We start from the raw sequence: 25,769 nt of genomic DNA, 5'->3' as shown, positions 1-25,769 counted from the left end.
CAGTTAATTTTATAGCCGACAAACTATTTTTTATGTGTTTCACATATTTTTGCTGATAATGAAAATGAGTATAGTATAGATCGATTTCAAGCTGCTGCAGATGGGTGTCCAAGATGCTTATTAAAGCACACAATCGACAGAGTCATTGCCGCCCGATAATTTCTTGACCATTTCAAGATTGAAGGTGTGGTTTTTCTCAACTGTAGAGTGACAGGAGATGAAACTTGGGCTCATCACCCGACTCCAGAGAGCAAACGTCAATCAATGCCGTGGCGCCATACCTGTTCTCCTTCAACCCAAAAATTCAAAACTCAGCAATCGGAGAGAAAAACCTTGGGCCCCCATCGCAGCAGCGTTCCTGCCCTTTGCATTCAGGGAGCGCATGACAGCGCGCACTTCGCCCTTGGAGGGAAACAGAATGAGGACACTCATCTCTAACCTTCCCCACAACGCCAGTCGATGGTCTACTGACCGCTGGCCCTGCTCGGTCTCTTCTGGTGGGTTCCCGCTACACAATAGTCACACCATCTTCCCCCGGGAACGTTCCCTGCAAGAGCTACGTGCCTTGTAACCTTCCTCTCCAGATAACCCTCGTATTAACCAAAAGGTAGACAATTAATCTGGACACAATCAAGCAGTACACAAAAACGAGAAAAAGGATAATAAGGTCCCAGAATTTTAAAATAAACATAACACATTCAAGGTGCAATATCAAATAAAGTAGTAAAAACACATCATTTCTAAAATATTCAGCAGTAAAAAATACCTAGGACAAAGTATACAAATATTTGTAATAAAAAACAAATACATTAAATTGACCGTCATATTAATAGTAACTCACACAAACACTAACTAAATTGATCTGCTGGTACCTAAACATTAAAAGAACAACTCTGTGTAAAATCTCCTCTTTGGCTTAGGATGGGACTGCGCTTGAAGCGGTCAGGGACGCCATCGAACCGGGCAAAGTTGCGCCTGCTGTGCTCAACCCACTGGTCAAGGCTGAATCGCTGCGTTTTGCTGTTGCTCCGTTTGCTGTAGTTCCTATGGAGGGAAGGAAGGAAAAAAACTTGGAAGCAAAAGAGCAACAACCCAACCCTGAAAACAATCCCCTCTGCCTTTTTCTCTCCTCCATGAAGCTTTCCACACAGTGCTGGGAGCCCCACCCTCACTTTTCAACCTGGTAAACCACAAACCGGCTGCTCTCCACTCTTCCCTGCCTTCTGTCCCCTTCTAGGCCTAAGACCCTCTGCCTTCTCTTTACTTAACTTGATCCAGTCCCATTTCAGAAACTGCAGCCTCAAGAAATTTGCATTATTTATTTTTATTAGAAGTGGGTCAGATTATCTTTCGACAAAACAACCGTGTTGATCAGAATCCAAAGTCCTGCCAGAGGATTTGGGAGAAAGGGGGATTTTTATTCCTATTGCTTCCTATTGACTGCTTTTGCTGTTTTGGTCTTCATGGGGATAGAACTAATGCTCAATTTATTCAATTCAATTCAATTTATTACATTTGTATGCCACCCCTCTCCGAAGACTCGGGGTGGCTCACAACAACGATAAAAACAATATTATAATGGCACAAATCTAATATTAAAACAAAACTAAAAACCCTATCATAATTAAAAACCAAACAGCACATACATACCAAACATAAATTATAATGAGCCTGGGGGAAAGGTGTCTCAGATCCCCCATGCCTGGCGGTATAGGTGACCGATTGCTTAGTGATGATGCAGGTTATTTCCATGAAAGCATTTACAACCTGGTTCCGAACTTATGAACTCCCCCGGTCATGTGACTGTGTTTTGGACAGTTGCAATAAGCCCACATTATATGGCCTTCTGTGTGTGAATGCAAATTACAAAGTTTTTTGCTGAAAATTGGTCCTTGCTTCCAGTTCTCAGCAAAACCATCACATAGCAAATAATGAATTTGCATAATGCCTGCCACATTCACTTAACAATCACCGAAAAAAGGTTGCGATCAGGTCAAACACGTGGGCGACCTGCTCTATGACCATCATGAGTTACACCTGTAAAGGGCAGCTCCATTACAGCCATAAGTCGAGGACTGCTTGGCCTGCAGTTCAGGAGAAGAGAAGGATGTGCAGGCAAGTCAAATTCTGTTGATCGTTTCTAAAGATGTTCAGCCACCATGTCAAGGCCATGCTCCACCCGGGGCATACAAATCCAATAAATAATAATAATAATAATAATAATAATAATAATAATAATAATAATAATTAAGCTTCCTCTCCCTCCCCTAGATTTTCTTCAGATAAGAAGGCTGTGCTTAGAGTCAAATAGAAGCTTCAAGACATTATCTTTTTAAAATAATCACTTCTATAATGATCTCTCACATTATAAAAATTTCTTTTCTTTTCAGTTGTCTAATTTTATCCCCAATTTTTAATTTAATTATTGGTAGCCTGGGAAATAAATGCTTGAAAAGAGCATTGGTCTCTTTAATTCATATGCGTCTCTCACTGTTATTAATCTACGTTGTGATCTTTATCACCCAAATATCAGTACGGGTAAGTAAGATTAATTTGCCAACCTGATAAGACCGTAAATCCTAGTTCCTCAAAGTTGAAATAATGATATTTACAGGCTGTGAGATCTACAAAGCTGCCTCCCAGGGGAAAAAACCCTTGCCAATAAGTTCTGCCTGGCGTCTCAGAGGGATCATACCTTACGGTCAAGTCTGTTGGGTGGCTGTAATTGGATTCGGATGCGACTGTATCTACCAGGGTGTGCAGCTCATGGACGGTGTCTGGAATTCAGTAGAACAGAAGATTAATCTAAACATGTCAGTTAGGAGGGAGATTCCGCTACTAACAACATTTTGGAATATAAAGAAAGAGACGATCCTTAATGTGTTAGGAAACAGAAAAAGAAGACCCAGAGATTTGTTCAGTGCCAAGAAAATCCCAACTGTTGCTTGATTAATCAGCCCAACATTGTCTAAGCCAGGGGTCTCCAACCTTGGGAACTTTAAGACTTTAAGCAAAGCTGGCTGAGGAACTCTGGGAGTTGAAGTCCACGAGTCTTAAGGTTGTCAAGGTTGGAGACTCCTAGTCTAAGCCAGTGTTTCCCAACCTTGGCAGCTTGAAGATACTTGGACTTCAACTTTCACAAATTACTCAAGACCCACCTTTGTCGCCAGGCATGGGGGAGTTAGGATATTCCTTCCCCATGGCCATTACAAGTGATGTATGGTATGTTTGTGTGTATGTTTGGTTTTTATAATAAGGGTTTTTAGTTGTTTTATTAAATTGGATTGTTACATGTTGTTTTTTATCATTGTTGTTAGCCGCCCCGAGTCTGCGGAGAGGGGCGGCATACAAATCCAATAAATAATAATAACTCCCAGAATTCCCCAGCCAGCGAACGTTGAAGTTGAAGTCCAGATATCTTCAAGTTGCCAAGGTTGGGAAACACTGGCCTAGAATGCTAATCTCCACATTGACCTTAGTGATGTTTCCATCAGCCACCACTCTCCCTTTCTACCCTTGCACTTACCTATGAGAGACGGGACGGAGCTAGCGTGGTTAAGGACGGCATTGATGTACCTCGCTTTTCTCGACTCAAGGTCTGCTTCTTGAATTAATATCCGTTTACGCTTTACAGGACTAGGAGAGGAGGGGGAAAAACAACAATCTGCAAATGTACCACAAATGATCTTCTAGGAAAGACCAAATCACTAGGAATGTTTTGAAAGCTAAAACAAGATGTCATTGCACAGAAGTTGTTTCTGCTACTTTCAGACAACCAAAAATAAAAAAGATTTTACTTCCAAATTTTAAGCATTTGTACCCATCCTGTCAATATACTATAAAATGGGAAAAGGAAAAATACCGATATACCACCTGCTCAACTAAGAAAGGAACACTGCCTAGCATCAGATATATGCAAGTTATCTTGAATAGCTTAAATATTGGTTTTGAGAAAGTACAAGCTTTTAGCCCTCTGCAGGGTGAAGACTTCAACTGATAAAAAGAAAAAATCTTGTGCCATATTTCAAACAGGAAACATTGTCATATCCATGGAGAAGAAAAACTGAGATTTTGGGGAGTAGGGGGAGAAAGGAAAATAAGGAAAATGAGATTTAAAAGAAAACCAAAACATGTCAACTATTTCCAAACTACACAGGAAAAGAGAGGGCGTGGAATCTGTCCCCGAGAGTAAACCTTTAGTGCCTGCCACCACCTAGTGGGAAGCCAACCCGTTGTACGTCTCACACACACAAAATCCTCAAATGTATTTCCACCTTCTGAAGATTAGTCAGCTCGGTCCATCATCTACACTAAGCAGGGAAAAACAAGGTGCAGGTCTAACTCCAGGTGGTCAGAGAAATCACACACCTGACAGCATATCACCGTAAAGAAGGGGGAGGGGGTGGTTTTCTGACCTATTTGATTTTTTAACATCGGGAACTTCCACACAATCTTTTCTTTGGCCATTGACACGAGTGGACACCGCGTGCAAGTCAAGAGCATCTAATTCTTTCTTGCTTGTGTTCTTGCCTCTGAGCTGGCTGCAACTTAGGGGAGGACTCTGTCTCTCTGCGGAGGACTGGTCAACCACTGCGCCAAGGGCTTTGTGTTCGGCCTCTAGTGGGCTTCCTACCGACAAACCACTCGTCACCGTCTGTAATGCTTCATTGTCTGTTTTCCCAGACAGGCCTCTCTCTGGATTCAAAGAAGCTGTTGCATCTGAAGCAGCTTCTGGAATCCTAAGGCCGCTGCGATTCGCACCAAACTCCGCTTGAATTTGAGACCGCTTATTCAAGTACTGTTCCAAACCATTCGTGGAAAGAGCCCCCTCGCTTGAGCTGGCGGGAGAACCGGCCTGAGGAAGAGGTTTTGTGCTTTCAACCTCATCCAGAGCCCTGAGAGGCCGCGCGGATTCGGGACACGCTAAAAGGACACCGTTCTTCGCATCCTCACAGCTATTTACTCCAACTGCTAAGGAACACGGGGAGGTCTCCCCATCCTCTGCTATGAGCTCATCCTCAGCTTCGCGAGAGAGTCCGGTGGGAGAATCCGGCTTTTCCTCATCCGAACGAGCCAGGATGGCATCGTCCAAGTCGTTATCCCAGCATCCACTGCTGCTCAGGGAAGAGGCGGGAGAAGCTTCTCTTCCATTGGGGAGAGAAGGGGCCTGGGAGGACGAGCACCTGCTGGGCACGCAGCATTGCCTTTTCGCGTCTCTTGCGCCGTCTTCTTCACACGCCTCTTCTAAATGCCTCTTGCTCCTGGAACCTAAAGCACGGGAGAAAGCAACTTTAAGAAACTACTACAGAAGCAGAGAACGCGACTTGACCCAAATGCCCATGTTACACCAACACTCCGCAGTCTGCATTGGTTGCCGATCAATTTCCGGTCACAATTCAAAGTGTTGGTTATGACCTATAAAGCCCTTCATGGCATCGGACCAGAATACCTCCAGGACCGCCTTCTGCCGCACGAATCCCAGCGACCGATTAGGTCCCACAGAGTGGGCCTTCTCCAGGTCCCGTCAACTAAACAATGTCGGTTGGCGGGCCCCAGGGGAAGAGCCTTCTCTGTGTCGGCCCCGACTCTCTGGAACCAGCTCCCCCCAGAGATTAGAACTGCCCCTACCCTCCTTGCCTTTCGTAAACTCCTCAAAACCCACCTTTGTCGTCAGGCATGGGGGAATTGAGATATCTTCCCCGGGCCTATATAATTTATGTATGGTATGTTTGTAGGTATGTCTGCTTAAAAATGGGGTTTTCTTAACTACTTTAAATTTTAAAATGTAAATTATTAGATTTGTTATGAATTGTTTTATTATGTTGTGAGCCGCCCCGAGTCTATGGAAAGGGGCGGCATACAAATCTGATACATAGATAGATTTGATAGATAGATAGATAGATAAATAAATGACCACTACATTTTAAGGATCCCACCCTCCACTCTCCAGGTTAAAGACTAAGGTAGGATAACCTTATAACCAAAGCCCTGTTTCAATCCAAGTGGTCTCCATCTGCCTGGAGGCTGAACTTTTTGACAAAGTTGAAGCATGGTTTTCCTCCTCTTCCCGAGACTGCATGTACTTGGAAGGAGGCTTCGTCGTGTAAATTAAAAGTCAAGCCAGGTGATGGTACTAGACTAGACCTTTTTTTCCTCAGGTGCCGAAAGAGCATGTGTGCGTGCTATTGCATATGTGTGAGTGCCCACACCTATAATTCAATGCCTGGGGAGGGTGAAAACAGCTCCCCGCACCCCCTGGAGGCCAGAAACAGACTGTTTCCCAACTTCTGGTGGGCCCAGTAGGCTCATGTTTTACGCTCCCCAGGCTCCAAAGCTTCCCTGGAGCTGGGGGAGAGTAAAAACGCCCTCCCCCATCCCCCCAGAGGCTCTCTGGAAGCCAAAAACGCCCTCCCAGTGTCTCTGTGCGATCCAAAAATCAGCTGGCTGGCACATACATGCATTGGAGCTGAGTTAGGGTAATGGCTCTCATGCCAGCAGATATGGCTCCGTGTGCCACCTGTGTCATAGGTTCACCATCACTGTACTAGAGTCTGACAGTGAGTTCTATGCATCAACTACTCGGTTACTAAAGTCGTATTTCCTGCAGTCGAGTTTGGAGCTGTTTACTTTAAGTTTGTATCTGTTGTGTGCTCGTGGGTTGTTGGGGTTGAAGCTGAAGTAATCATTGACAAGAAGGAGGTTGTAGCAGATGATTTTATGGGCTCTGCTTAGGTGGTGTTTAAGGCGGTGTGGTTCTTTCTAAACCTAGGATTCTAAGTCTAGTTGCGTAGGGCAGCGTTTCCCAACCTGGGCAACTTGAAGATATCTGGACTTCAACTCCCAGCATTCTCTGGCTGGGGAATTCTGGGAGTTGAAGTCCAGATCTCTTCCAGTTGCCAAGGTTGGGAAACACTGGTGTAGGGGATTCTGCTGCCAGTGGAGGAGTGGAGGGCTCTTCTGGTAAAACATCTCTGGACGTTTTCTAGGGTGTTTATGTTTAGGAAAATGTAATTGTGGTAGAACTGAACGCTAGGCATAACCTTTAAAAAGCAAAGTCCTCCGTTATAAGCAACAGGTGAGGCGAATTTCTCCTGAGGCTGAAGAGAGTTCCACAGCTCTCCTACCAATGAGGGAAAGCTCTGTAAAAAAAAACCTTGAAAAAAGGCGTTTTTTGTGATATTCCAAAGGCAGAGTTAGTAATGCTCGAATAAACGGTTGTTTTCTGAGTTTGTTCATAAATGTCACTGAAATATTCTTTAACCCACAGATAGTGCCAATTCCCCCCGCCCTCCCCCAGAACCGACTGAAAAGACCGCCGAAAAGCTCCTCGTTCCAACCGCTCTAGGAACCGAGTCTACGGAGAGGGGCGGCATACAAATCTAATAAATAATAATAATAATAATAACTCACCCGCCGCCATCTTCGCCGGAGAGGCGCAGGCCACGCCCCTTCTCCCTGGCCGCGCAGTGCCGATCGGCCTTTCGTTTTCGCGCCGCAGAGGGACCAGGCCGAGGAGAGGAGCGTCGAGCGGCAGGAGGGGGGAGGAGCGCCGATCTGCGCAGGCGCCAGGCCGAGGGGAGGCGCGCCAAGCTGGCACAGGCGTCAGGCCGGAGGAGGAGCGCCGAGCGGCAGGAGGCGAGGGACGCTGAGCTGCGCAGGCGCCAGGCTGAGGGAAGGAGTGCCACCCGGCGTGGACGCAGCTGGCCAAGCGACGTGCGGCAGGTGCACTGCTTCCCTGTAGGCCCCGCCTGCCCTCCTGCTTTCCCCGAAGGCGCCCGGGACTGCAGCGGGCCCCCCTTCCCGGCCACCCGGGCCCTCTCGTTGGCTTTCAGGCTCGGGCGGTGGGTGACGTGAGTCAGCAGCCGGCGGGGCGCCACTATGGGGGACGAACTGGCCGCCCAGGAGAAGCTGCACCTCATCACCCGGAATCTGCAGGTACGTGGCTGCGGGGTGGTGGTGGTGGTGAAGTGGGGGCGGAGGAGCCCGGGGTGGCAGGAAGAGACCAGCCCTTCAACCGGGGGGCTGTCAGACATAAGTTCATTCCTGAAGGCCATATCACAATGCGAGTAAATGGTTTGAAACCCTGGGAGAGGCTGATGAAAGCCCTGGTCAGCATGTAATCGTGGGCTTGTACTTGTGCTGCAACCTGATTGGCTGTAGCCTATATAAGGCGGAACCCCCTGGCATGGGTGTGGCTTGATACAGAGGGGGGTTGGTTATAGCAGTTAGTGCTTAGTGGTTGTAGTGGTGGATATTTAATAAGAGTTATACTGTATATTAGTATTGTATGGTAGTTTATTTAGAGCAGTGTTTCCCAACCTTGGCAACTTGAAGATATTTGGACTTCAACTCCCTGGCTGGGGACTTCTGGGAGTTGAAGTCCAGATATCTTCAAGTTGCCAAGGTTGGGAAACACTGATTTAGAAGAAGTTGGAGAATGTTGATGAGGGCCAGGAGTGTTTGGTGGAGATGCAACAGCAGCCAACGGTTCAGTAGCTGACTGGAGCAGCTTTGTCTGGGGAGGGGGGTGGAAGGGGCAAGATCAGAAACCTCAGGTGGACGCAGCAGCATCTGGAGAAGATCAGACAGAGACCACAGGAAAGGGGGAGGGGAGATACAGGTCGTTCTTGACTTACAACAGTTTATTTGGTAACCATTCTGAGTTACGACGACACTGAAAAAAGTGATGGCTTTTCATACTTAGAACCATTGCACCATCCCCATGGTCACGTGATCAGAATTCAAACACTTTGCAATTGCGTGGTTGCAGTGTCCCAGGATCATGTGATCACTTTTTGTGATTTTTTGACAAGCAAAATCGATGAGGAAGCTAGATTCACTTAACAACTGTCCTACTAACTGAACAACTGCAGCGATTCACTTCAACATAGTGGCAAGAAAGACATAGAGCAGAACCTAACTTAGCAACAGAATGTTGGGCTCAATTGTCGTCAGCCAAAGACCCCCTGCAGAGGCCCCGTTCCTTTCCCTACTACTTCCCTGAGTTTTCAAAAAGCTTAGAGCCTTGGCAAGATTCAAGCTTTTGAATTACATGAAACTCAGGTAGGTTATCAGAAAGGCTAGATTATTCAGCCAGCATGGTAAAGATTTTAAGACCCTCTTAGTCACACTAGAAATCTGTATTGTGATAAAAAAAGGTGAGTGCCGAATGCAGGAATGCCACCCACTGCCCTCCCTGATTTGGCTGCTCGTCTGCTGCAGGGATGATCAGATAACGGTTGCAGTGGGGAGGTCTCACTTCTTGCTCTCTGCAGGGGCCAGAGAATGTGGTGGGATCTGGGGCTGAAATTGGTGTGTGTGTGTGTGTGAAATTAATAACGGCTAGCTAGGAATCCCTGAAGGGGATTGTTGTTGTAAACTGCCAAGAGTCCTTCAGGGCGGCATACAGATGTGAATGAATGAATGAATGAATGAATGAATGAATGAATGAATGAAACAATAGGGACCTGACTTCCCTAAATAATAATAATAATAATAATAATAATAATAATAATAATAATAATTTATTGGATTTGTATGCCGCCTCCTCCGTAGACTCGGGGCGGCTAACAACAATGATAAAAACAGCATGTGACAATCCAATAATAAAACAACTAAAAACCCTTATTATAAAACCAAACATACACACAGACATACCATACATAACTTGTAATGGCCTAGGGGGAAGGAATATCTCAACTCCCCCATGCCTGGCGATATAAATGAATCTTGAGTAGTTTACGAAAGACAGGGAGGGTGGGGGCAGTTCTAATCTCTGGGGGGAGTTGGTTCCAGAGGGCCGGGGCCGCCACAGAGAAGGCTCTTCCCCTGGGGCCCGCCAAACGACATTGTTTAGTCGACGGGACCCGGAGAAGTCCAACTCTGTGGGACCTTATCGGTCACTGGGATTCATGCGGTAGCAGGCGGTTCCAGAGGTAGTCTGGTCCAAAGCCCTGAAGAGCTTATTTCAAGAGAGCACATTTAGTCTGGCAAGACTGGCAGCAACAGAGGAACTTCTCTGATGAGCTCAAGGTGTCATCCAGCCACGATTGGATCACTTGGGTTTCCAGGCAGCTTTAGTTATTTCTTGTGCAAGTCTGGGAGTTTTGTGAATGCTGGCCTTGGGAAGAGTTCTGCTGCAGCCAAGGAGTTTACTGTATTTTTTGGAGTATAAAATGCACCCTTTTCCCCCCAAAAGAGAGAGTGAAAATCTGGGTGCTTCTTTTACTCCAGATGTAGCTCTGCTCAGCCTCTCAAACGGAGGTTTCAAAGGCTGGAAAAAAGTCTCTGAAACTGAGCTTCAGAAAAAAAAGCCTTTGACATGAAAGTTTCAGAGGTGTGTGTGTGTGTGGGGGGAACAAGGCACAAAGCTCACAACCAATGAACCTGTTGCTAAAATTCACCTCTGGGAACAGCTGATTGGGGGTATCAGTTTTTGTCTTATTTTCCTCCCCCAAAAGTATGGTGCGTCTTATATTCCCATAGTCCAAAACATGGTAATGTTGACTTTCGGCAAAGTTTCTATGGCCAGCAAACCTTCTAAGCGAATCCTCTTTGTTTGCAGGAGGTTCTTGGAGAGGACAAATTGAAGGCCATCCTGAAAGAGCGGGAGCTGAGGATTTACTGGGGGACAGCCACCACGGGCAAGCCCCACATCGCCTACTTCGTGCCCATGTCCAAGATCGCAGACTTCCTCAAGGCAGGCTGTGAGGTTGGGCCAACTCTGCTTTTTTCCTTTGGGTCCTTGGGCGGGGGTGGGTGGGGGTCAGGGGGTGGCTGCCGCCGTGGCCTGAAGGGCCTGTGGAATATTGGAGACCCCTGGAGAGGGAGACATGGGCAAAGCTGGCTGGGGAATTCTGGGAGTTGAAGTCCAGCTGCCAAGATTAAGAAACCCTGCCCTACTTTGCATTCGTGGGTCTCTCCCCGTGTGCGACGCTGAGTCACTAGATAAACCACACCAACCTGTATCTCTAGGGTGGGAAGGGAACCAGAGGCGGAAGAATACGCTGTACCTTGACAGAGGAATGTCTCTTGGCTCCTGTTGACTTAGTGGGCACAGCCAGCTCATTTTCTTCCATCAAACTATTTAAACTGTGGCCCGAACCTCACAACTGCATTGGAATCCTGGATTCTAGGGAATTAACTCCCAAATCGCCTCCTGTTTGCAGGGTTTTTATTCATTAGATAGAATTTGCTGCAGTTGATAACAATAGTGATTGTTGGGCAGCCATACAGAACGGATGAGATTGTGATTCTTTTAGGTTTTGGGGAGGGTTGAGCCTTTAAAGGATTCTCAGTCCGTTCGGTGGCCAAGTGGACTCTGCAGTGTGCGATTGGTAGATTCTGCCAGGCTTTCAAGGGGAACAGCCCTTGGCTCCGAACCCCCTCCGTTTTCTCTCTGGGGATTCAGAGGAAAGAACGAGGTTTGCCTCCCCTCAATTTTTCAATACGAGGCAACCACTGGGAATCAGGTGAAAACCCACCTCTGGCCCCAGAACTGCCCAGAGTGGGTGGGGTCTTTGCCTACCTTGCGGGGGCTTAAGAAGGAGGCGTCGGAGTTACGCAGCACTCTTCAAACCCTCCCATCCTCCAATCAGGTGGCCTTTTCATTCTGGTTTTGGCTTTAAGGGCAGGGGGGGGCTTTCTGATTTCACACACAATCACGCACCCCGGGCAAGGGAAGAGACGTTGCCTCACCGAAAAGACAGCAGCCCATATGACCCCTGCCCACCCGCTATGTCTCCCAGGTGACCATTCTCTTCGCTGATCTCCACGCCTACCTGGACAACATGAAGGCTCCGTGGGAACTTCTGGAGCTGCGCACCCAGTATTACGAGGGGGTCATTAAGGCAATGCTGGAGAGCATCGGGGTGCCGCTGGAGAAGCTCCGGTTCGTCCGAGGGACCGACTTCCAGCTCAGCAAGTAAGCAACTACCTGGAGAAGTTCTGGGAAAGATAGAACCTGATGCCAAAGGCAGGTTTTTAAAAAATTACTATTTCATATACCTGTATGTCTCCTGGTTTCCAACGACTCTGGGCTGTTTATAAGAAAAATCAGTAAAACCTAAATGGTGGATGAAAGCTGTCAAGCAGGAGAGAGAGGTGCAGCATTCTCACCGTCACCTGACCAACACTCAGCCACTTGGCAACCGGCATGCGTTTCCGAAAGTTGCCTCACCCCGGGATCACGTGATGGCCATTGGCCACTTTCCCCGGTGGCTTCCAACAAGCCGAGTCAGTGGGGAAAGTCGGATTCGCATAATGACCGTTTGATTCACCTGCCAACTGCAGTGGTTCACTAAACAACCCAAAAGGTAAAACTACTCCCTTCACCACCACCTTCCCTTTTGCAATTCTGGTCTCGGCTGTGGTCGTATGTTGAGGACTACCTGTTAGATTAGATTAGATTTATTGGATTTATATGCCGCCCCTCTCCGCAAACTCGCGGTTAGGAGTTGGTACATCCTGAGATAATATTATAATGCAGGAAAAAGGCCTATAACCATGGTGTGGCTATGTAAGCAATAATTAGTGTGTAATCATATGTTTACCAATTGTGTTGCAACCTGATTGGCGGGGAACTATATAAAGAAAAGATGCCCCCTTGCATGGGTATGGTAGTTGTAATAGCTGTAGTCGTTTTGTGGTAGTTGTATGATAGTATTGAAGATGGTTTGTTATATTGGTTAATACTTAAAGAGTTTGTGACATAGAGTAAAACTATTTAAAGAAACATTTTTGCTAAGATACAGTATATTTCGTACAAGAAAGCCTCTTGCGGTGTTTTCTTTCTTTGAAGACTTCAGTTACAGTTCTGTGGCTATTTGGCGACCTTCTGCGTTCATTGGCTACCTTCTTGACCCTACTGCATGCTCTTCCTTTGTGCTGATCAATGTAGGGATCAGCTGCCCATTCAATAAAGGCCTACGTACCCTATAGTAACCTCTGCAGTCCCGAGACCATTTGCATCTCTGGCAAAGGAAGGAGGTTTTACCCCACTGACCACTTCCCTTCTTCCTGCCCAGGGAGTACACGCTGGATGTCTATCGACTCTCCTCCATGGTCACCCAGCACGATGCCAAGAAAGCGGGCGCAGAAGTGGTGAAGCAGGTGGAGCACCCCCTCCTCAGTGGTCTCCTCTACCCTGGGCTGCAGGTAAGGCCACGCTCAAGGACCCACCGCAATTCCTGGAAGATGGAAAAGAGACGTCCATACCTTGAGCCAACTGTTTACCTTTTTTAAAAAACACAATCTGAGTTTTTGGTAGATGGGCAGGGCACATCTGGAGCAGTAAGAGGAGCGGAGACACTCTGGTTTTAAGTCTGTTAGAAGCGATTCAGTCTTGGACTTCCCCAATCTCAATATTTGAGGGGTATATTTAACCTTTAAAGCCCTACATGGCATTGGGCCAGAATACATCCAGAACTGCCTTCTACCGCACGAATCCCAGCGGCCGATAAGGTCCCACAGAGTTGGCCTTCTCTGGGTCCCATCGACCAAACAATGTCGTTTGGCAGGCCCCAGGGGAAGAGCCTTCTCTGTGGCGGCCCCGGCCCTCTGGAACCAACTCCCCCCGGAGATTAGAACAGCCCCCACCCTCCTTGTGTTTCGCAAATTACTTAAGACCCACCTTTGTCGCCAGGCATGGGGGAGTTAAGTTATCCTTTCCCCCTAAGCTATTACAAGTTATGCATGGTATGTTTGTGTGTATGTTTGGTTTTTTTATAATAAGGGTTTTTTAGTTGTTTTTATTAATTGGATTGTTCATGTTGTTTTACCACTGTTGTTAGCTGCCCTGAGTCTGCGGAGAGGGGCGGCATACAAATCCAATCAATAATAATAATAATAATAATAATAATAATAATAATAATAATAATAAATATATTTGCAAATTAATTTCCAAACTGAATTTCATTTACAAACGTGAACTAAAAACAGCAGGCTGCATAAAAACCATGACATTAATTGTGGTTAAACAAAGAAACTTGTTCCTTCCCGGTTAGTTCCTGCAGCTCATTGCCCCTCAGTTATGGCCCTTGCACACGACACCTTCTGAAGCAAAAATGGGGGCCACTCTCTTGAAGTCGGTAGCCTCCCACGGAGTCCTTTTTCCTTGCTCTTGCTGCAGGCCCTGGATGAAGAGTATCTGAAAGTGGACGCGCAGTTTGGAGGAGTGGATCAGAGAAAGATTTTCACTTTTGCAGAAAAGGTAAAAGCAGAGCCAAAATTCTGGTGCCTTCGGTTGTAACCACGATACTTTCTAAAAGCTCTTGTCTCCCAGCAAGGGACGAGCCCAGCACCTGGGACCCTCTCCCTGCCCAGAGAGAGACTGAACCTGGCCCACAACAGGCGGCAGGTTTCAGTCAGGGAGGGGTCTCCTTTTGGCAGTTCCTCTCCAGGTGTGTTGGAAGCATAGTTCCCTCTAAGCTGAGCAGGGAGCAATCGCTCACTTAAAAATCACCATCAACTCAGAGTTTTCCAAACCTGCCCAGAAGCCGAGAGGGAAAGAGTGAGAGGGAAGGAGAGAGAGAGGAAGAGAGGAAGAGAGAGAAACAGATAGAAAAAAGAGAGGAAGGAAAAGAGAAAGAAAAAGAATGGGAGTAAGGAAGAGAGAAAGAAAATCAAAATGTAGTTTGAAACTAGCTCAACTATTTAAGTGGCATTTTGATATTGATAGAGTTGCCTTATTATGAGCTCACTGTTATAGACACACAGTACAGTATTTTATTTTGAAATTCTCTGAGGCAAAACAGGGTGGGTTTTTTATTTGTTTGTTTGTTTGTTTGTTTGTTTGTTCGTTCATTCATTTATTTATTTATTTATTTATTTATTTATTTATTTATTTATTTATTTATTTATTTATTTATTTATTTATTTATTTATTATTATCTGTGCCGCCCAGTCCTGAAGGGACTGCCGCTCAGACACTATACTCTTCCGCCCACCCCCCAAAAAAATTAGAGGGAACACTGGTTGGAAGCCCTGGCTGACGGGGAGGGGGTCCCCCTGGGGGGAGGGAAGAGACAGCCCAGCTTAGTCCGCTCAGGGGAAGAAACCTCTGAGGTCAGACTTTAGGTCTCCATTGGCCATTTCTCAAGGGAAGGCAGACCGTCTCCTAAGACAGGCCATCGGGTATAAAATATCCACTTGGGCTGACCCACAAGCGGTTCTGGTTGCTCGGCCTATGACACCTCTTCAACCGGCTTCTTGGAGGATTTGCTTGTGTCTCTTCATCCACTAAGCCCCATCCCTTCCCCTCAGCCTCCTGAATTGTTTGTGTGTGACAGGTGTGTGTGTGTGTTTCTCTCTTTGCTGTAGTACCTCCCGTCCCTGGGCTACACGAAGCGCATCCACCTGATGAACCCCATGGTGCCTGGACTGACGGGCAGCAAAATGAGCTCTTCGGAAGAGGTGGGTCCCCAACGCCCCTCCTGCCTCCTGCGGGGGAGAGGGGGCTCTCCTGGGGGGCCCTTCAGGGATGGGAGTTGTGCTCACAGAACAGGTAATTCATCGAGCTGGGTATACGGGAAGGGGATTCGTAAATCAGGTAAAGTTAGGCAAGTAAACGGAAGGAACAAAATGAGGGAGAAAATGGAACACTTGAAGAAATGAAGAAGAAGCCAATGTCCGAAACCCTGTTTCAACACCACAAGGGACATGATTTTGCTAATCTCAAAGGAACAGCCTCAATTTTCCAGGGCAAAGAAAAGTTGGGCCGGTGACATGATGACATTTGATGGGTTCTTAGGTGGCAGTGGAATCCACCTGGTTCAGTGGCTGCATTGTATCTGGTGGCGCCCAAAATGTGGCACACAACCTCTGCCCCGTGTCGGGAATCGGCCTGCAGCACAACCTGGCGGACAGACGCTTGGGATTCCAGCCAATTGTTCACACGCTCAGTGAAACTTTGACCAAAAAGAAGAGGCTGTAGGGTGATATTCAAATATTCACTGACTCTCAAGGGGGAGATGTTATGCATGTGATGTTAACTCCAATCCAGGGTTTCTGGTGTGGGGATTTTAAAATGGGTGGACCCGGAATTCCCCAGCCAGCATCTGCATTTGTGACACCTGGGGAAACCCAAGAGTTGAAGTCCATCCGTTTTGAAGTGGCCACGGTTGGGAAACAACACTATAACCAATTAATATAAATGCACCCTATTGAAACCTGTTCTGTCGAGCTCTCTGGTAGAATCCTCCTCCCAAAAATCCACAGGTACAAATCTCAGACACACACACGTTTGAAAATTCAAAACAATGTTCTTTATGATGAAAACCCTATCGTGGTTCCTTTTTATTTTTCTTTTAAAAACCCTTCCAATGTTGGCTAAAGAGTAACATCTGTCCATTTTCTCCTTTTCTTCCTTTTTTAGGAGTCTAAGATTGACCTCTTGGATCGGAAAGAGGACGTGAAGAAGAAGCTGAAGAAGGCTTTTTGCGAGCCAGGGAACGTGGAGAACAATGGGGTCTTGTCCTTCATCAAGCACGTGCTCTTCCCCCTCAGATCAGGTGAGGGTCCCAAGTGGGCAAAGGCCAGAGGCCGTTGTGATGCCCAGCACCATCCTACCCAGAAGAGCATTTGAGGGTGCTGGGTAGGTGGGCTTGTGTGTGTGTGTGCCTGGGCTCTTGCTTAACAGACATCTCCACTTTCTTGCAGAGTTTGTGATCCTGAGAGATGAGAAGTGGGGAGGCAATAAGACTTACACAAGCTATGGGGATCTGGAGAAGGACTTTGCGCAGCAGGTAACATGGGGAAGGGCCCAGGGTCAGAAGGGCCGGGGGCTGCGGGCTTTGGCGGAAAATCTGTGTAATTTCCTAGCTGTACTTTACTCTCGGGTGTTTTGAGAAAAACGTTCTGCTGTTCTGCACGTTTGAAAAGTCAAAACAATGTTCTTTATCATGAAAATTCACTTAATCCCAGTCTTCTTCCAGGGGCAGTTCAGGCTGTTGCTTCTGACCTTTAAAGCCCTTCAGGGCATAAGAGGCAACTTGGTGGACCACCTCGGTCCCCTAGGCCAGGGGTAGGCAAAGTGGGCTCTTCTATGACAGGTGGACTTCAACTCCCAGCATTCCTAAGCTAGCATGATTGGCTCAGGAATTCTGGGAGTTGAAGTCCACAAGTCATAGAAGAGCCCACTTTGCCCACCCCTGCCCTAGGAGAAGCCCACCTACTTCGGATCCTGTCAGTCAAAGAAGTCCAACTAGCGGGATCCAGAAGAAGGAAGAGGCTTCTCTGCTGCAGCGCTCACCCCACCCCAATGAAACCTCCTGCCCTAGGTTGTTCCATGCTGGGGGGGGGGGGGCTGCAGGGTTGATGCCAGAGTCCTCCCCCCCTCCCCCCGCTTTCTGCTCCATCTTTTGGGTTGCCATGTGGATGGTGTATTCTCCTTTTGTTCCTTTGTCATATGATGCCATTATTTTACTCCTGTTTACGTGGCTTTCGTTCTTCTTCCTTTGTATTATTGTCAGCCACCCAAGAAGCCCTAAGTCAAGACGGGGGCAGGTCTATGTAACGGATAAATAAATGAGTAGCCTTCTGGCCGAGGGAGGCTTTGAATGTGCAGCTGCCCGGTTCTCTCCTGCCAAGTGACCCCTTCCCTGCTGCTCAGGAGGGAGGCAGTCCTCCTGAGGGTCAGCACATAGCCAGCTGTTGCTCAGAGAGTCGGTGTCCAAGAAAGACTCACGTCTGCTGCTGCTTTGATCTTGTGGCCAGGTTGTCCACCCGGGAGACCTGAAGAGCTCCATCGAGGTGGCCTTGAACAAGCTCCTGGATCCCATCAGAGAGAGGTTCAGCAGTTCACAGATGAAGAAACTCGCCAGCTCCGCGTATCCCGATCCCTCCACAGCAAGTAAGGGCCGCGGGAGGGGGGGGGGGGCGTACTGGGCTGCCATGTGCCTCCTGGGCAAGATGCAAGCTGAGGTTGGGGCCTGAGAGCCACCTCCCGTATCTTCTCCGTTTCTGCTTTGCACCACCCAGAGGGGGGCTGCTAAGGTGGGAGAGTGAGATGTGCTCACGCCCCCTGTGGCTCAGAATGCTAGCGGAGTCCAGCGCAATTATGCTACTGCACCTGGGCAGGTAGAGAAATCCCGCCTGTGGCGCCCCTGCATGTCCGTGCGCGATTTCACTACCTGCCCAGGTGCAGAATTGCGCTGGACTCCTCTAGCACTCAGAGCCACGGGGGCGAGTGGACCTCACTGTCCCACCTTTATTTTATTTATTTATTTAGACTTCTATGCTGCCCAATACCAGGGCGGCTCACAGCAAGTAAACTTTGCACCTGCAAGAGCCGGGGTGGCGGAGCAGGTAGAGTGCTGTACTGCAGGCCACTGCAGCTGACTGTAGATCTGCAGTTCAGCGGTTCAAATCTCACCACCGGCTCAAGGTGGACTCAGCCTTCCATCCTTCCGAGGTGGGTCAAATGAGGACCCAAATTGTGGGGGCAATAGCCTAGCTCTGTTCAAAAGTGCTATGGCTAACATGTTATAAGCCGCCCTGAGTCTAAGGAGAAAGAGGGCATTAAAAATGAATAAATAAATAAATTCCTCAGTGAAAAAAGTTGGCCAGCTGACGCCCCACAAGAGCTTCTCCAACAAGCCCCCAGCAGCTCCCTGAGTGGTTGTTAACCGAGCCACTCCTCAACCGGGGTTGGACTGGACAACCAGGCCGGTGACACCGGGGAGGAGAAGGTCACGGCAGGCTGGACCGAGGTTTTTGCCCCGAGCTAAATGGCTTTGCCTTTTGCACCTCTGGCCTTTGCTGGCTGGGATTGGACAGTGTGGGGGACGAGGCTCTTTGGGTGCAGCCCTCGTGGGAATCAGCCTGCAAACACTAATGAGATGTATTCCACAGCCTTATTTATTTATTGCTCATTTGAAGTCAGAAAATCAGAATCGTGAAAGGAAGCATCTCAAGGACAAGCCACCGAGAGTAAAAATAATTTGCATTTATGCTTAACTTTAGATCTTTTTGGAATTCTTTATTTTGTTCGTTTTTCAGACAGAGGGGTCCTCTCCCGATCCAAAGAAAGAGGTGCTTACAGTTTTGCACTAATAAACAGAGGGGCAACAGGAATTGAATCTGTCTATATATTGTATCAGTGTACAGGTGTTGGGAATAATATACAACGTACCAATAGCAGGGTTCACTGTAGAATATTATTCAGTGGGTTTCTTCCTTTCCCCCCAAAGCTTTGGGTCAAAAGAATGTTTCTTCCAAAGATTGTGAGGTGTCCCAACTTTCTTGCAAACCTTCCTATTCGAGCCAGCAGGGTTACAGATCAAAGTCGCATGCTATAAGAGCAAGGATCATCTTTTTAAACCTGACTTTAGGCATTCTGTGAATCCAAGATTTGTGGGAGAGATTAGGAAGTTTCCTAGGACTATAAAAAGTCGTCATTTAGAAAATGATTCATTCCAATCATTATTGTGCACCAAATCTTTAAATTCTTGAACCAACTAGAATTGGACAACTTGGTAAAGTAGAAACATGTGGGATAGACAGCGTTACCACCAGATAGAAGTAGAACTGGCTGACAAACCACACTCAGTGAGTAGCCCTTAATGGTACCACATCTGCATAGAGGGGAGAAGCAGTGGGTACCACAGGGCTCCGTCTTAGGCCCAGGGCTCTCCAGGATCTTCATAAATGACTTAGATGAGGGAACAGAAGGGGAACTCGTCAAATCTGCAGATGAGACTAAGCTGGCAGGAATGAGCCAAGACCCCAGAGGATAAACTCAGGATCCAAAAGAATCTTGACCATCGGGTCCTTTCCAACAAAATGAAATTTAATCTGGAGAAAGCAGGTTATACATGTAGACAGAAAAAGGCAAAGGTATAATTATAAGTCAGGTGAAGCCTGGCTCAAAACAACAGCTGTAAGCGAGATCTTGGGGTCCTCATGGACGATCACTGCAACAGGAGGAGAAGCAGCCAGAAAAGCTCATACGACCCTCGGCTGTAGAAACAAAGGCACATGAAGCGGTAATCATTAAGTGTTGGACTTCATGGTTCCTGACAAGTGTACATTGTCTTTTATGTACACTGAGAGCATCTGCACCAAAGACCAATTCCTGGTGTGTTTCATACTTGGCCAATAAGTTTCAAGTTTTATTGGATTTATATGCCCCCCCTCTCCGAAAACTCAGGGCAGCTAACAGCAATCATAGACAATATACAATAATAATCCAATACTAAAAGCGAATGAAAACCCCTTAATATAGAAAACCAAACACACATACAAACATACCATGCATACCATTGTAAGGGCCTAGGGGGAGAAGAAATCTCAATTGCCCCATGCCTGGTGGCAGAGGTGGGTTTTAAGTAGCTTACGAAAGGCAAGGAGGGTGGGGGCAGTTCTAATCTCTGGGGGGAGTTGGTTCCAGAGGGCCAGGGCCACCACAGAGAAGGCTCTTCCCCTGGGTCCCGCCAAGCGACATTGTTTAGTTGACGGGACCCGGAGAAGACCCACTCTGTGGGACATAATCGGTCGCTGGGATTCGTGCGGCAGAAGGCGGTCCCGGAGGTAATAAAGAATTCTGTTCCCGATTCTATTCTCTATTCTATTAGAACCGCTGTGTAAACCCTTAGTAAGGCCCCACCGCCTCTTCCTTTTGCCGGCTGTTTCCTTGCAGAATCTGCTGCCAAAGGCTCCACAAAGAACTCTGACTCGGAGGAAGTCGTCCCGTCCCGCGTGGATCTCCGGGTGGGCAGAGTGGTCAGTGTGGAAAAGGTGAGGGGCCTTCGTGGGTGCCGTTTGAGTGGCGTCTGTCCCACTGGGTGGGGGGGAGCTGCTCCCTGAGTTGCCCGTCTGACGCCCACAGCACCCCGATGCCGACTCTCTGTACGTGGAGAAGATTGACCTGGGGGAGGCCGAGCCTCGTACGGTGGTCAGTGGCCTGGTGGCCTTTGTGCCCAAGGAAGAGCTGCAGGACAGGCTGGTGGTGCTGGTGTGCAACATGAAGGCCCAGAAGATGCGGGGAGTGGAGTCCCAGGCCATGCTGCTCTGTGCGTTCAGGTCAGCAAAGGAAGGAGGAGGAGGAGGGGGGCAGGGGGGAGGAACTGGGGTGGCCCCTCTTCCCAGAAGCATCTTGTACGTGGCAGCGCTCACGTCCTCCCACGGATGCCTTCTTTCCTCCGTCCCCCCATCTCAGTTCTGGAGACCCCTGCCAGGTGGAGCCCTTGGACCCTCCGACAGGCTCCTGTCCCGGAGAACGAGTGTTTGTGGAAGGGTTTCAGAGTGGCCGACCGGACGAAGAGCTGAAGCCCAAGAAGAAAGTGTTTGAGAAACTGCAGGTGAGCAGAGAGGCTGTGTCTCGGTGCAGGGGTGCCCAGGGTCCCTAGCAGCATCTATTTGTTGAGGGGGGGTGTCAGCAACTCAAACAAGCCCCCTTGTCCAGGTGAGTGCTGGGCACCCTAAGGGGTCAGCTTTTGCAGGAGGCCTGGGGAGCAGTTGGAAGAGTTTGGGCTTCTGCACGGGGTTGCCTACTGCAAATTGGGGCGAGACCCTTTCCTGGGGAAGAAGAGCCTGCACACGTCTGCTTTTCAGTGAGGCCAAACTCCATCCCTGAAGAATCTCAGCATTTTTATGTGGCCCTTAATCCTCGGCTCTCTTCATAGAGGAGAAGAACATAAGAACCTAAGGAGAGCCAGGCTGAATCAGGCCAAAGCCCTTTGAGTCCAGCATTCTGTGTCCCACAGTGGCCCACCAATTGTCTATGGGGATCTTGAGCAGAAAGAGAAGGCAAGACCCTCCCTTTCCCTGGACCCCCAACAAATGGGACCCAAGGGAACCCTGCCTGCAACATAGAGGCAGCACATGGACATCCGTTTCAATAACCACCAATACACTTGGCATCCACGAATCAGTCTAATCCTGCCTTGAAGCTCTCCAGGCTGACAGCTGTCACGACCTCTTCTGGAAGGGAATTCCATCAACCAAGGACCCTCTGGGTGAAGAAGAAATATTTCCCTTGATTTGTCCCCACTTTCTTACCTATGACCTTTAGGGAGGGGCCCCTCGTCCTAGTATTGTGGGATAGAGAAAAGAATTTTTCTCTGTCCACCTTTTCTATCCCATGCAGGATTTTATACACTTCGATCAAGTCACCCCTTAAACGCCGCCTTTCGAGGCTGAAGAGACCAAGGTGTTGCAACCTGGTTTCCTAAGGGAGGGGCTCCATTCCCTGGATCGTCCTGGTTGGGAAGAGTCCGAGACGGCAGGTGGCATCATTTCTAGTTCTGGGAAAAGGACTGAGAGCTTGAATGTCTTGACCCATGGCTGTTCAGTGGCAGATTGGACAAATAATTAGGTTCAATAGTGGAGGTAACAATAGTGGCTGTGGGAGGTCCAGGGCTCCTGGTGGGGAATCACTTAGGTGTGATCCAGCTGTGCTGCAGGTGCCAAAAGAGCCAGCCCAGTCCTAGGGTCCATCAATGGAGAGAGAATCAGGATCAGGGGGAGGGGGAGCACTGCTTCACACTTGTGAGAGGTGGACTATTGCACCCAGGTTGGGTCCCCACAATACAACAAAAGGTGTTGAGACCCTGGAAAGTGTGCACAGAACAAAGGTGATGGTCTGTAAGCTCAGCTGGACCATAAATGGTTGAGGGACAGAGAGAAAGACGAAGGGTGACGTGATCCTTGTCTGCCAGTTCGTAAGGAGGGTCCCAGAGAAGAGGGTCACCCGAAGGCCGGACAGGAAGCAGTGGGCGGAAGTTGCTCAGAGGCAGATCAAGCCTGGAGCTCAGGAGAAATTTCCTGACCGCAGAACCCTTCATCCGTGGGGAAGCTTGCCCCCTGGAGTCGTGGGTGCTCCCTTGCTGGAGGTCTTCAAGAAAAGATCCCCTTGTCTGGGACGGGATCAGGCGTCCTGCCTTGGGCAAGGCTTCCAACTGGGAGACCTCCAAAGACCCCTTCCGGTCCTAGGATTACACGACTCTCCATATATTCACACCGTGCTAGGTCATCATGTCCTGGTTTTGTGTAGAAGTGAATCTATTCCTTGTGCATCCGAAGAGCTGCCTCCATCGCGCCATCTGAGGAGGCCTCTCTGGCTTCATGCGGCCTCGAGTCCTTCCAGCAGCAAATGTAATTGTAGAAGAGGACGACGGTGACCTTGGTGAAGTTGTGGCTGCTCCACTGCCAAGGCAACAAACGAGCAATTCCAGTCCACAGCAGATGAATATTTGGGAGAAGGTCACACAGGCACTAAACAAAGTTATGTTGGTTCTCTTTCTCACAGCTGCTTAAATCTCAAGGCCACCATCGCTTCTCCAGCCTCCCTTGTTCCCCTTGAACGGCTCTTTCCTGCCTGGGATTCTTTGGCGCATTTCTGCAATTGATTTGCCCCCAAAAGTGGGCCAAGACGGGCCCACTTGCCCCCATCACTCCAGGGGCTTCGAGGGCCGAGGGGGACCTTGAGCTTCATCCTCCCACCCTAAACAAACACACCACCCATGTGTTGCCGCTTGGTGTTAGTCAGTCCCTGTGCTGCTCTTGCCCGGGGGTCTCCAGGCCTCTCCCTCCGCAGCACAGCAGTGGGTGGCCCCCCAAGCTGAGCAGAGGCAGCCAGCTGTGGTGGGGGAGGGTCCCTCTGGGAAATAAGCAGCCTAAAGAAGATAGGAGGAGACTCTCCTGCAGCAGGAACGGGAGGGTAGTAGCCAGGGGGAAGAGCGGAGGAGAGAGCACAGAGGACTAGCCTTGTGGTGCTTGTGTGTGTGTGTGTGTGTGTGTGTTACCTAGGGGCCTCTGTTGTTGTGCTGTGTTTTTTATTCTGGAGCCCACTGACTGGGTAAAAGACCCAGGTGGAAAGATTCTCAGTCATCCAGGTGACGGTTCTCCCACAGGTGTTTTTATCAGGTGGGCTTTCTTTGAAGATGTTTTGCTTCTCATCCAAGGACCTTAGAGCCTTGGTGGGACAGTGGTTAGAGTGCGATAGTGCGGGAAGCGGGATATAAGTCTAAGTGCTATTGCTATGCTGTTGCTGCTTCTGCTCGGACGGGACAGAGGGGAGTGGGAGGATTCATACTCCTTCCCCACTGTCCTGTCTGAACTGAAGCTCCTTGGATGAGAAGTGAATCGTCTTCAAGTCCAGTTGCCTCCGGAAAAAGCCCCTTTGGGGCGACCCAGGGAGCTCTGGACCTTCGAAGCAAACCTACCTGCTGACCCTGGCCCCACCTCCTCCTCCTCTCTCTCTCCGCAGGCCGACCTCCAGATTTCGGAGGACTTTGTGGCCCAGTGGAAGGGGAAGAATCTCATGACAGCTCTGGGGAACCTGACGTGCAAATCTCTGAAGGGGGCCAGCATCCGCTAGAGCCCCTGCCTGCCCCTCTCCTGAACCCCCCCACCCACTCATTTCCCACCCATCTCTCTCCCTCTGTGCTTCCATCCGTGACCTTCGTGGGAATCATGAACTTTCTGGGCCTCGGGACCGGTGTGCAGTGGGGAAAGGAGCCACCTCCAGCAGGGAAGAGAAGGCCCTGCCGGTCCCTCAGCCCCAAGGGGGCCGAGGCCTCTCTGAGGCAGCTGCTTCCGCTCACGGACTGGTGAAGGTGACAAAAGCCAAATCCGGCAGAACAAGACTACAGAGCCCCCTTGAGAGACTGACCTTCCCTCTCTGCTGGCGGGGGAGGCCTTGCTGCTTCTCCTCGGCCGCTTCCACCGCGTTCGGATCCGGGCTAGGGAGGGAGGAAGCTCCCGCAGAGGAGCAGACCAATCGGGCCTCTCATGAAACATTGTCGTGTTTGCCTCCAAATACAGCGCTCTCCCTTTAAACCAGGTGAACTGGTGGTACCTTGGCTTGTCCTGTAACCCTGGTTGCCAGATGTGGGCACCCCTGGGTGTAGACGATCAGGGGTGCTCCAGAAATCAAAACTTGATCCAATTTCTGGGCAAAAGACCGAAAAGGACTTTGTTTCTTCTAGAACGGTGATGGTGGACCTATGGCACGGCTGCCCCAGGCAGCACGCGGAGCCATATCTGCCAGCACACAAGACGTTGCCCTCGCTCAGCTCCAACGTGCCTGTGTGTGCCGGCCACCTGATGTTTTGGCTCACACAGAGGCTCGGGGGGGGGGGCATTTTCAGCTTCCGGAGGGCCTCCCGGGGGGTGGGGGAGGGCGTTTTTGCCTTCTTCAGAAGCCTCCAGAGCCCAGGGAGGGTGAAAAACGGGCCTACTGGGCCCACCAGAAGTGGGAATGGGCTGATTAGGGCCCCCCGGGGGGGGAGGGGCAGGGGAGGCAATTCTCGCCCTCCCCAGGCACTGAATTATTATGGGTGTGGGCACTTGCGCAGGCGTGATAGTGTGTGCGCACATACTTTTGGCTGCTGAGGGGAAACAGGTTCACCATCACTGTTCTAGAATGTTTGCACAAACCCCATTGAGAAAAGAGTTTTGTTTGGCCACACAAGGTCAAATCCGGAAATAATCTGCTAGCAGTTGGCAGAGACGGGCAGGCCGAAGGGGCCAGTGGAAGCATTGGAATAGCGGCAGTCTTCAACCTGCGACACTAATAGGACCTGCCCATCACCATTTGCAAACCACGAAGGTTGTAACCCGGTGACTTTTTTTGGCAACTTGTTTTCAACAAAAGCAATTAAATTGCACTTGTGTGACTGCGTGACAACACACAGCAATAAATGCGAGCTAGTTCGAGGGTCCTGAAATGCGGCCACGTGGCCATAGGGGAGGGGTCTGTGGCTAAGCGGGACAAGGGAATGTTGCCTCACTTTTCGACCTTTCTTGCCATAGCTGCTAAGTGGACCCCT

The 25,769-nt window shown here is 49.1% G+C and overlaps 2 protein-coding genes across 3 annotated transcripts; one reads left to right on the top strand and one right to left on the bottom strand.

The window, feature by feature from the left end:
• Positions 1 to 663: 663 nt before the first annotated feature.
• S100PBP (S100P binding protein) lies at positions 664 to 7,754 on the bottom strand. Of its 2 annotated transcripts, XM_070763879.1 has the most exons (5): positions 7,411 to 7,754; positions 4,416 to 5,268; positions 3,527 to 3,636; positions 2,696 to 2,777; positions 664 to 1,044 (listed from the first exon to the last, which is right to left on the bottom strand). In XM_070763879.1, the coding sequence occupies exons 1-5, from the start codon at positions 7,418 to 7,420 to the stop codon at positions 873 to 875; spliced, it is 1,227 nt and encodes a 408-aa protein (XP_070619980.1). In that variant the 5' UTR covers positions 7,421 to 7,754; the 3' UTR covers positions 664 to 872. The 2 variants fall into 2 exon arrangements, with proteins under 2 accessions (XP_070619980.1, XP_070619979.1); XM_070763878.1 differs by lacking the exon at positions 2,696 to 2,777 and having other exon boundaries at positions 7,411 to 7,500.
• Positions 7,513 to 24,780, top strand: YARS1 (tyrosyl-tRNA synthetase 1). The gene is made up of 13 exons (XM_070763877.1): positions 7,513 to 7,935; positions 10,565 to 10,711; positions 11,748 to 11,923; positions 13,026 to 13,155; positions 14,129 to 14,209; positions 15,319 to 15,411; positions 16,373 to 16,508; positions 16,657 to 16,742; positions 17,713 to 17,848; positions 20,636 to 20,733; positions 20,825 to 21,018; positions 21,155 to 21,296; positions 24,206 to 24,780. Exons 1-13 carry the CDS (start codon positions 7,879 to 7,881, stop codon positions 24,314 to 24,316), a joined length of 1,587 nt encoding a protein of 528 aa, XP_070619978.1. The 5' UTR covers positions 7,513 to 7,878; the 3' UTR covers positions 24,317 to 24,780.
• The last annotated feature ends 989 nt before the right edge of the window (positions 24,781 to 25,769 follow it).

The sequence above is a fragment of the Erythrolamprus reginae genome, chromosome 11 (genome assembly GCF_031021105.1).
Source record: "Erythrolamprus reginae isolate rEryReg1 chromosome 11, rEryReg1.hap1, whole genome shotgun sequence".
In the NCBI taxonomy this organism is placed as follows: Eukaryota; Metazoa; Chordata; class Lepidosauria; order Squamata; family Dipsadidae; genus Erythrolamprus; species Erythrolamprus reginae.
Note: the sequence above shows the minus strand (reverse complement) of the source record. Positions and strands in the feature narration are given on the sequence as shown.